The sequence below is a fragment of the Hemiscyllium ocellatum genome, chromosome 5, assembly GCF_020745735.1.
Source record: "Hemiscyllium ocellatum isolate sHemOce1 chromosome 5, sHemOce1.pat.X.cur, whole genome shotgun sequence".
NCBI classification, from domain to species: Eukaryota; Metazoa; Chordata; class Chondrichthyes; order Orectolobiformes; family Hemiscylliidae; genus Hemiscyllium; species Hemiscyllium ocellatum.
Window position 1 is genome coordinate 92,742,360 of NC_083405.1, and position 12,260 is coordinate 92,754,619.

At 41.1% G+C, this 12,260-nt stretch overlaps 1 protein-coding gene across 8 annotated transcripts in view; it reads left to right on the forward strand.

Annotated features, from left to right (window-relative positions):
- Positions 1-12,260, forward strand: part of mllt10 (MLLT10 histone lysine methyltransferase DOT1L cofactor) — a 454,712-nt gene that overhangs the window by 29,685 nt on the left and 412,767 nt on the right. For 6 of the 8 annotated variants that reach the window (XM_060824984.1, XM_060824989.1, XM_060824988.1 and 3 more), the window contains one exon: positions 3,210-3,319. The exons of the other annotated variants lie outside the window; for them this stretch is intronic. In XM_060824984.1, the coding sequence (XP_060680967.1) occupies positions 3,210-3,319 (110 nt within the window). The remainder of the gene's footprint in view (positions 1-3,209; positions 3,320-12,260) is intronic. 8 annotated transcript variants of the gene reach the window in all.

Genomic DNA, 12,260 nt, shown 5'->3' on the forward strand with positions numbered 1-12,260 from the left:
CAGATGATCTACTCCAGTCAACATATGAATATTCTTGTCTTATGCCATTAATATTTGCCTTACTCCTATTAAAAACTTTTTATGGAAGGCTTATTCTTTTCCATAGTTATTTGCAAACTTATAGAATTATGATCACTAGACCCAAAGTGTTCCCCGACCAAAACTTCAGTCACTTGTACTGCCTTCTATTCTAAGAGGGTCAACTTTTGCTGCTCCTCTGGTAGGAGCGTTTACATGTTGATAAAGAAAATTTTCTTGAGTGCATTTAACAAATTAGTCACCATCCGAACCTTTTAACAGTATGGCAGTCCGAGTTAGTGTTTGGAAAATTAAAATCCCATACTACTGCAACCCTATTATTCTTACACTTATTGTGATCTCTATATATTTGTTCCTCAGTTTCCCTCTAGCTGTTGTGTGTGCGTGTGTGTGTGTGTGGGGGGGGTACCTACAGTATAATCCCATTAAGGTGATCATCCGTTTCTTATTTTTAATTTCAACCAATATGTTTTTACTGGACAATCCCTCATGAATATCCTTTCTAATTATAGTAGTAATGTTTTCCTTAATCAAAAACCCCACTCCCCCTCCTCTCTATCCTTCCTATAGAATCTAAAACCTGGAACAAAGAGCTGCCAGTCCTGTCTTTGCCAGCCAAGTTTCTGTAATAGCTATTCAATGAAGCCTACTTAAACTTCAGCAAAGCTTTTGATAAGATACCACATGGGAGAATGATAGCGGAGGTAAGAGTCCATGGAATCCAAGGAAATGTGCCAAATTGGATACAGAATTGGAGTAGTGGCAGAAAAGTGATGGTTCAGTGGTGTTTTTGCATGGGTTAATCAGTAGCAAATGGTATTTAATCTGTATAGGTGTGAGGCGATGCATTTAACCAGGACAAACAAGGCAAGGAATACATGATATATGGTAGAATCGTGAGAAAGCACTCTGTATCAGGTGTGCATGTCCACCAGTTCCTTAAGGTAACGGGACAGATAGACAAAGTGATTGATTAAGAAGGCATTATAATGTACTTGATTGATGGAGGCATAGAGTGTAAGGGCACGGAGATGATGCTGGAACTGTACAAGAATGTTGGTTAGGTCACAGCTAGAGTGTTATCTGTAGTTCTGGAATCAATATTGTAGGAGGGATGTGATTGCACTAGAGAGTACAGAGGAGATTTGCCAGGATGTTTCCTGTGCTGGAGTGTTTCAGTTTTGAGAGATGGGATAGACAAGAGTTGTTATCCTTGGAGCACAGGTGACTGAGTTGGGGTGGGGAATGTGATTGTAATGCGTGTAAAATTATGAAAAGTAGAGAATGGAAGTAGTATTTCCCCTTGATAGAGAGATCCAGTGTCTGGATTTAAGGGAAGTGGCAGGAAATTTAGAGATGAGGAATATCTTTTTTTCTCAAACCCAGAGGTCAGTGGGAGTCTGGAACTCGCTGTCTCTAAGAGTGGTAAAGACAGAAAGCCTCATAACAACATTTAAGTATTTAGATGTACACTTGTGATGCTAAGGCTTACAAGGCTTTGCGCCAAATACTGGAAAATGGGATTAGAATAGTTAGACTGTTGTTTTTGACCATCAGACTTAATAGGCTGAATGGTTTTTTTCTCTGCTTTAGACCTCTGGGACTAATTGCGTTCGCAGCCCAAGTACTGTAGTTATTTTGTACAGTGCCTATTGTAGCATCATAGCTAATACAAATTTTGTTCTCCCTGACATCCACATATACAGAATTGAAAAATGTTTAATTTGATAATTATCCTGACTGACACATTTTCCCCTTACATCTCAGGTGATTGAGCACAGTTTCATGGGACACCCTGTCAACGTCAGCATGTATGACAAATCTGGGTTGACTCTCGTTCCTCTTCACAAGTGCTGCCAGATCTGTTGTGTTTCCAGCAATTTCTGCTTTTATCAGATTATTTTTGAAGCCAGTTTTTATCTTTAATTTGAAAATTATTTCATTGACAAAGTTTCTACTTCTGTTTTGGAAGTGTTTTATTTTCAGTTAGTTTTATGATCAAAAGTCAGTTGATCGAATTCAGATACACAGTAGTGAACATTGATCCCTGGCAGCAAATGTCTTGGCTTGGAAGATTAATTTGTATTATATATGTGTCTTTAAAGTTATTTTTGAAAAACAAAACTTAAGTGATGTGTGAAATCCTGTCAAGATTGTAAAAGGTATACCTATCTCAATATGCACTGGGTGTTCTGACTGAGTGCAAATGATGTGAAGAGAATTTTAAAAATTAATCTGCTGATCAGGTGGAGTATAGTTTGTTTCAATTTATTAGACCATCTAATAACTTGAAAGGTATACTTGCATCAGGTTATTGTCTGAGCAGAAAATAATGTCAGCATTTTTGTTACTTTGCCTTAACTCCGTACTATGTGAAGTATTTTTGTTCTTCTTGCTCAGAGGAAATAATTTAACTTGAATTAGTAACTACTTGATATGATAATTCATGGCTTGTGTGATGTTTGGTGGTATATTTATGGTGCAAGGGCATCAAAGTTCAGCTGAAAATAAAACTCTATTTTGCAAACAAAACATAAACTAGTACATAATGCTATGTGCAAGCTGCAGACTGAGCTATTGTCATCACTTCAGAGCAGATCAGAATATTTACGTTATAACCGTTTTAAAAAAAAATTCTTACTCTTTGAATCCTTGAAAAATATTGTGATCAAAGTGATCGCTGTATAGTAGGTCACTCAAGCCTTGTTGATGCATAGTTGTTAACATTATAGGAGGGGGATGGTGTTAGAAATGTGAACCATCTGGATGATTGTCAGGAATGCTGAGCTACAAGGTTCTTTGTTGGTCTTTCAACAGTGCTTTCCACGTGTGTCTGGCGTAGTGCCACAAAACAGCACAATGCATTTAATGTGTCACGCTTTTAAACTGGAGGTTTGAAAACCTCATTGGATGAGAGACTGACTCATGCCAAGATTTTCAGTCAACACATTCAGGGCATTATTAGGATTTTCGAGCTTAGCGCTTGGATGCCTTTTGGTCTATATAATATGAATGTAATACTGTGTTTTGTTGATTGTCACAGGCTGATTTATGGATTTTGTTTTCTTGAATACAGAATTGAGAAGATTTTGTATTTGTATTAGGCACAAATCTAACTTTGTGTTACTTTTTATGTAGTTTGTAATTTTTTTGTTTTGATTTATGCACAGGTTGGGCCCATGTGGTTTGTGCACTTTATATTCCAGAGGTGCAGTTTGCAAATGTTACTACAATGGAACCTATTGTACTACAGTACGTTCCTCATGAACGCTTCAACAAGGTAATTTAAATTCTTAAACCAAAACCAAAATTACACTAATTTTCAGTGGTTTAAAATATAAGCCTTCAAATGCACACTTGAACTAAACTGTACCATGCTTGAATTATAGGGCTATCTGTAACTTTCATCTTGGTTGCCACTTTTGGAATAGTTTTTGGCTTGGTTGCTAGCTCAGTATTTTGAAGAGGCTGTTTTTCTTCCGTTGTGTAATTTGTAGGAACAACTAATTTTTCATATAATTTGATGTGTTCTGGGATATGGCATTATTTGTTCTCTTTTTATTACAAGTGGACTTCCTGTCTGTTGAAGTATTGGACCTAGTAGTCCAGTCGGTATCCTCTCCGTTTGAAATTTGTTACAAATCGGGCATTTTAGCTTATTGGGTAGTCATTCTCAAATATTTTTTCCTGTATTTGAGAGCGAAACACAAGTTAGGAGACTCAAATTACCAGACACACTTCATTATTTTACCTAGGCTAAAGCCCAGTGTGAGCCTTTTTAAGCAAGTCTTTTTTTATATTTTCTATTTCAGTAGATGTGGAGATGTTTGGTTTCTTTTGGATTAATTTGCTCTTGCAAGCGCTTAAATTTTATCCTCTTAGAATGTTCAACAAAAAAATAGGGATCAACTATTTGTGCAGAGCATGATTTTTCACTTTTAGAAAAATTGCTGTGAAGAGCTGTATGTGTATGTAAGTTTGCTCGCTGAGCTGGATGCTTTGTCGCCATACTAGTAACATCATCAGTGAGCCTCTGAAGTGCTGGTGTTATGTCCTACTTTCTATTTGTGTGTTTACGTTCATCAGTGAGCCTCTGGTGAAAACACTGGTGATGTTACCAGTTTACATCCAGAACCTCAGCCTGAGCTACTAATCTTCTCAAACTCGCTAACAGAGCTGTATGTGTTGCAGCTCAAATTCAGATGAAGATCAACATTCACATGGATGTTAGATTGGATTGAAAAATTGTTTTGTTAAAATCTGTCACACTTGTATGGGTTTATTCTACAATTAGAAGCTTTTGCTTTGACCTGATGTTCTCTCCAAATTATTCTTTGTGTACAACCAATTCAAGTGTGTAATCTGGACTTCTGTATGCGTGTGCAGACCCACAGCTTAGTGAGCTTTGGTCTTAGTCAAGTTGCTATGCACTAGAAAAACAAAGGTGGAATCAGACACCGTCAGCCTGGGTTTACAGAAGGGAAATAATGCTTGACCGATCTACTGGAATTCTATGAGGATGTAACTCCTAGAGTTGATTAAGGGATGAGGTGAATCATAGATTCCCACAGTGTGGAAGTAAGCCCATCAAGTCCGCACCAACCCTCCGAAAAGCATCCCACTCAGACCCACCCCCAAAACCCTTGGCCTATCCCTGTAAAATTGCGTTTTCCATGGGCAATCCACCGAACCTACACATCCTTTGGACTGTGGGAGGAAACCAGAGCACCCGGAGGAAGTTCACGCAGACGGTGAAGAATGTGCAAACTCCACACGGTCGTCAGAGAGTGAAATTGAGCCAGAGTCCCAGGTACTGTGAAACAGCAATGCTAACCACTGTCCCGCCTTGTGGTTCGTTAAGACTTTCAAAAAGCTTTTGATAAAGTACTATGCAAGAGATTAATAGGTAAAATTAAAAGCATGTGTGATTGGGAAATGGGTAGAGAACTGGTTAGCAGACAGGAAATTAAAGCGCAAGAATAAATGGGACTTTCTGAATGACAGGCAGGCACTATGTGGTACTGCAGGGATTGGTAGTAGAACCTCAGCTATTTGCAATATGTATTAATAATTTTAGATGAGGTAACTGGGTCATCTGCAAGTATTCAGATATTACATAATGTTGAGTGAAAGGGTGAGTTGTGAGGATGCAGTAGAGATGTTGCAGTGTGATATGGATAAGCTGAGTGACTGAGCAAATGCATGGCAAATGTAGTACAGCATGGATAAAAATGAGATCATCCACTTTGGCAGCAACAACAGGAAAGCTGATTAACATTTGAATAGTTGTAGGTTGAGAGGGGAATGTTTGATAAGAATTGAGTTTCCTCGTGCACCAGTAATAGAGATGTACAGCACAAAAGCAGAATCTTTGATCCAACTCATCCATGCCGACCAGATATCCTAACCTAATCTAATCCCACCTGCCAGCACCCGGCCCATATCCCTCCACACCCTTCCCATTCATATACCCATCCAAATGTCTCTTAAATGTTGCATTGTACCAGCCTCCGCCACTTCCTCTGACAGCTCATTCCATACACGTATCACCCTCAGTGTGAAAAAGTTGCCCCATAGGTCTCTTTTATATCTTCCCCCTCTCACCCTAAACCTATGCCCTCTAGTTCTAGACTCCCCGGCCCCAGGGAAAACACTTCATTTGTTTATTCTATCCATGCCCTTCATGATTTTATAAACCTCTATAAGGTCACCCCTCAGCCTCTGATGCTCGAGGGAAAACAGCCCTAGCCTATTCTACCTCTCCCTATATCTCAAATCCTCCAACCCTGGCAACATCCTTGTAAATCTTTTCTGAACCCTTTCAAGTTACACAACATCTTTTTGATAGGAAGGAGACCAGAATTGCACGCAATATTCCAACAGTGGTTTAACCAGTCATGTACGGCCGCAACATGACCTTCCAACTCCTGTACTCAATACTATGCCCAATAAAGGAAAGCCATACTAAATGCCGCCTTCAATATCCTATCTACCTGAGACTCCACTTTCAAGGAGCTATGAACCTGCACTCCAAGGTCTTTGTTCAGCAACACTTTCGAGGACTGTCTCGTTAAGTGTATCGGTCCTGCTAAGATTTGCTTTCCCAAAATGCAACTCCTCACATTTATCTAAATTAAATTCCATCTGCCATTTCTCAGCCCATTGGCCCACTTGATCAAGATCCCATTGTAAACTGAGGTAACCTCCTTTGCCGTCCACCATAGGTCCAATTTTGGTGTCATCAGCAAACTTACTAATTATACCTCTTATGCTCACATCCAAATCATTTATATAAATGATGAAAAGTAGTGGACCCGGCACCGATCCTTGTGGCACTCCACTGTTCACAGGCCTCCAGTCTGAAAAGCAACCCTCCACCACCATCCTCTGTCTTCTACCTTTGAGCCAGTTCTATATCCAAATGGCTGGTGTTGGGACGGACCCTCGGGGGTCCCGTCGCCACATGTCCTTGGAAGGAGAGACCACACTGGCTTCTTTAGTTTGGAGCGGAACACCGTTTACTTACAGAATCGAAACTGGCAAACTATACAACGAATTCTACAGCATGCAATTCGTTGGAGAAGGCGTTCTGTCTTCTCCTTCGGACCTGGCTCAATTATACTTTGCGCCGCCAGGAGTACCCGGTCAATTCTCCCTCGTTCGTCCCCCTCATTGGTCAGTACACCTGAGAGCGAGGGGATCTGCGCCTCTATTGGCCGCATCAAGGTGCCTGTCCAGCTCCCGCTGTGCCGGACAATGGTACAGCCATCCTGGGGTCGGCAGTTCCGACCCTGCAATCAATAGTCCATCGTTCAGAGTATCGATCTCATTACTATGTGTCTGACAGGCTAGGCGTTTTCCGTAACAAAGTCAATGGTTTTCCGCAAGCGAATTAACAATCATTATTATTTATCATGGGTTTCGATGGGAATCCGTTCTAGTAGGTACATTAACAGATGCTTTAACAATCATGTACTCCGATAGCGCAATTCACACCGTTCGACAGTTACCGGTTCCTTTATTAGTCATGAGTTCTCAATGGGGCAGTCTGATACTGGCTGACATGATCTAATCAGCGAGGAATGTTACTTCAGACAAGCCCTGCAGTTGCTAGGTTCTCCCCCATGGCTGTGATTAACTGTTTGGGGACTGGAACTGGTAATGTCTGCTGTAGCAATAGTGCTACCCTCCCTAGCCCCACTCTAGGCAATCTGATGGTGTATTCTCCCCAACACTGGTTCTCCCTGTATTCCATTAGATCTAATCCTGCTCACCAGTTTCCCATGGGGAACCTTGTCAAACACCTTACTGAAGACCATATAGATCACATCTATTGCTCTGCCCTCATCAATCCTCTTTGTTACTTCTTCAAAAAACTCAACCAAGTTTGTAAGACATGATTTCCCACACATAAAGCCATGTTGACTATCCTTAATAGGTCCTTGCTTTTCCAAATACATGTACATCCTGTCCCTCAGGATTCCCTCCAACAATTTGCCCATCACTGACATCAGGCTCACTGGTCTAAAACTCCCTGGCTTGTCCTTACCACCTTTGTTAAACAACGCTGAAAGTAAGTGTGCGGATGCAGCAGGCAGTAACAAAGCCAAACTACATATCAAGAAGTTTAGAGTATAGGAACAAGGATATTTTCCTGCAATTTTTCAAGTCCTAGAGATGTACAACATGGAAGCAGACCCTTCTGTCCAACTTGCCCATGCTAACCAGACCTCCTAAATTAATCTAGTCCCATTTGCAAGCACTTGGCCCATATATCTCTTAAACTTTTCCTATTCATGTATCCATCCAAATACTTTTTAAATGCTGTAATTGTACCAACCTCCTCTATTTTCTCTGGTAGCGCATTCCACACATGCACCACCCTCTATGTGAAAAAGGTGCCCCATGGGTCCTTTTGAAATCTTTGCCTCTCACCCAAAACCAGGCCTTCTAGTTCTAGACTCCCCCACCGCAGGGAAAATACCGTGTCTATTTATCCTGTCAGTGCCCCTCATGATTTTATAAACATCTGTGAGGTCACCCCTCAGCCTCCGATGCTCCAAGGAAATCACCCCTAGCCTAATCAGCCTTTCCCGATAGCTCAAATCCTCCAACCCTGATAACATTCTTGTAAATCTTTCTGAACCCATTCAAGTTTCACAGCATCCTTCCAATGGGAGGGACAGCGGAACTGCGCAACTATTCCAAGAGTTGTCTAACCAACGTCTTGTACGGCTGCAACATGACCTCCCAACTCTTATACTCAATGCTGTGACCAATAAAGGAAAGCATACCAAATGCTTTCTATCCTATCCTCTCTACCTGCAACTCCACTTTACAAGGAGCGCACACCTGGTGGGGGATCTGGCCTGGTCCATAACACCCAGAGAGTGGTGAGCCTGTGGAATTCACATCACAAACTAGTTGAGGCCAAAACATTCATGTATTAAGAAGGAAATTGATATAAAACTGTTGCACCTAAAGGCATCAAGGGATATGAGGAAAGATGGGATTAGGTTATTGATCTGAGATCAGCCACACCATAGTGCATGACTGAGCAGGCACAAGGGGTTGAATAGCCTTCTGTTCCTATTTTGTATGTTTCTGTGACTTAGCCTAGACCTCTTGGCCAAGAGTTATGGATACTGTGCCCACAAGACCCATCAGTGCCTTTTAACCATTCGATGGTTCTCAGTCAGGCAGTCTTTGTGGGGAAAGAGTGAAATTTATTGCTTCAGGGAGCTGACTTTTTCATTAAAATTGAAGAGCTAGTTTGTTTTATGATTACACCGTAGCTACAGAAACATGAATTCATATAGCATCTTGAGTATTGGAAAATGCTTCATGTCACCTTATTGGAATGTAATCGGAGGAAAATAGGCACTGAACTGATGGAGAAGGTATTAGGATTGTGACGGAAAGAGTCCTAGCGAGAAGATTTTCAGATTGCTAAGAAGAAAAGAGTTGAAAAGGTTTGGCAAAAGAATTCCAAGCTACTGTCAATGTAACTGAAGGTATGGTAGGCAATGGATAGGAAGACACAAGTCATAGCTTGGGATATGGAGTTCTTGGAGTGGTAGATATTATACACTTGGAGTGCGATGACACCTTGTAGCAATGTGATGATGTGGATGAAATTTTAATATCAAAATTTACCACATAAAGAACTTGACGTATTTGACCTTGATCTTGACTTCTAACACAAAGTTCCTCTTGCATCATGAAGACTACCTGCTTCCACCCTTTGTCCATTTTTGTCCTGCTCAGTTAATCTATTGTTGAAACTTTAATCCATACTTTTGTTACATTTAGATGAAACTATTGTAATACTGTCTTGACTGACCTGGCATTTCTTTTCAAGCCTTCATAAACTTGAACTCATTGAAAACTCTCAAATTATTATAATGGAGCTTTGAGTAAAGAAACGCTCAGTAGTCTACCTAAAATAGGTAGTAAGAGTTTGTGTTGTAAATTCTAGTTATTGTAAAAATGGTGCCCAGTTGCCTTGCTCTGTGGAAAGCAGAGTAAATAGTTTTTGGATGTAGGTTTGCTCGTTGAGCTGGAATGTTCAGTTTCCGACGTTTTGTCACCATACTTGGGAACATCTTCAATGAGCCTCTGGATGAAGCACTTGTGATATGGCCTGCTTTTTACTTATTTGTTTAAGTTTCTTTGGGCTGATATCATTTCCTGTGGTGACATTTCCTGTGGTGATGTCATTTCCTTTCTTTTTCTCAGGAGTTGGTAAATGGGATCCGAGTTAATGTGTTCGTTGATAGAGTTTCGGTTAGAATGCCACGCTTCTAGGAGTTCTTGCGCATGTCTCTGCTTGGCTTGTCCAAGGATGGTTGTATTGTCCCAGTGGAAGTGATATCCTTCCTCACCTGTATGTAAAGATACTAGTGAGAGTGGGTCATGCCTTTTTGTGGTGAGGTGATGTTTGCTTGATGGACATGCCAAACAGAGACATGCGCAAAGATTCTGAGAGGTATGGCATTCCAACCAGAACTCTATCAGCAAACTCGTTGACTTGGATCCCATCTACCACCCTCCGAGAAAAAGAACAGGAAATGTCACCAACCGAAACCTAAACCCATAAATAAAAAGTGGGCCATACCACCAGTGCTTTATCTGGAGGCTCACTGATGTTACCTAGTAGGGTGACGAAACGTCTGAAACTGAACCTTCTAGCTTAGCGAGCAAACCTACATCCAGAGCCTCAACCTGAACTACAAATCTTCTCAAAACTCACCAAATAATTTTTGGTTTATTTTAAAAGTAGACAAAAGAAGCATGAGTGGGTGGAATCAGACTCTCTAAGACCCAGGGTTTTAGTTTTTAGTTGTGGAAGTTGAAGCTGCCAGATGTGGCTCTCTGCTGCTGCAAAAGTTTGCGTGTTCTTTCTGCTAGATTAATACTGTATTCCTTCTCCTGGGCTGGAGGAGACACCAAATCTGGGAAATCTATTTTGTTGAATTTTGCCTTTGCTAAAGGTCTGTTTATGGGATGCTGCTATATTGGAACAGTTATAAAATCATAGTGATATACAGCATGGAAACAGATTGGCCAGTTCAACTCATCTAGGATGACCAGATATCCTATCGTAATCTAGTCCCATTTCACAGCATTTGGCCCATATCACTCTCAACCCTTCCTATTCACGTACCTATCCAGATGCCTTTTAAATGTTGCAGCTATAACAACCTCCACCATGGCTTACAGCTCATTTCATACATGTACATCCTTTTGCTTGAAAAAGTTGCCCTTCAGGTCTCTTTTAAATATTGACCATGGGAAAAGCAGTTGGCTTGTCCTGTAGTCTTGAATGTTATGACATTTCAAGTGCTGAACCCAGAATTTGGGGTTGGATAGCTCAGTTGGCTGGATGGCTAGTTTGCAATGCAGAGTCATGTCAATGGCATTGGTGCAATTGCTACAGTGGCCCTGCTTACCATGAAGGGCATTAACACTCAATTTGTCTCCTCATGTGAGGCTTGGTGATCCTCTGGTTAAACCACCACCAGTTATCTCTCCCAAATGAGAAAGCACCTGTAGGTTTTGGTAGGACTATGGCTATGCAACCTTTTAATTTTTTTAATTAAAGTTTGAGGTTTGCTGATACAGCTACCCTCCCAGGTGGTGTATTTCAAATTCCCACAACTCTTTGGATGAAGATCATTTTACTGAAACCACCTTCAAAACTACTTTCTTTACCTTAATTATATCCTGTTGTTGATTTTTCAACTCAAGGGAACAGGTTCTTTTTAATCCACCCTGTCCATGCACCTCCAGTCATATAAACATCAATCAGGTTCCTCCTTGGCCTTCTCTGCTCTAAAGAAAGCAGCCTGGGTGTATCTCTTCACAGGTTACATCTTCTGCAGCCCCATCCAAAGCAATCATATACTTCCCATAATGCAGTGACCTGAACTGCACATCATACTCCAGGTGTTGCCTAACCAAAATCCTTTAACTCCAATATAACCTTACTGCTATTATAATCTGTGCAGCAAGATAGCATGGTGGCTCAGTGGTTAGCACTGCTGCCTCACTAGTGCTAGGGACGCAGGTTCAATTCCAACCTTTGGTGACAGTCTTTTTAGAGTTTACAGGTTCTCTCCATGTTTTTGTGGGTTTCCTCTGGCTGCTCTGGTTTATTGCCACAGTCCAAAAATGTGCAAATAATGTGGATTGGCCATGCTAACATGACCCATCTTGCAGGCTAGGTGGATTAGCCATTGAAAATGTCTGAGTTGTTGGTCTGGGTGGGATGTTCTTTGGAGGTTGGTGTGGACTCAGTTGGCCAAATGGCCTGCTTCCACACTTTGGGAACCTGATGAAGGCAGGTATATCGTATGTTATCTCAACTATCTTGCTTTGAGGGCTGCAGACAAACACCTTGAGATTCCTCTGTTCCTCTGACCTTCCTAATGATCTGCCTTGAGTACTGCCTTGTCTTGTTACTTCTCTCAAAGTGCATCCAATCATGCTTTCAGGGTTAAATTCCATCTGCTACGAATCTGCACATTGGACCAATCCACTTATATCTCCTGTAATTTAAGACATCTGTCCTCTCTGTCAACTTCTCAGTCAATCTTCATCCACAGATTTCCTTATTTTGGTCCACACACCTCCCCCCCACCCCCCAATACTTTCTTTTATATCGCTTGTCTGTATCATGAACACTAAAAGACACTAATTCCTGTGGAACGTCACTGGCT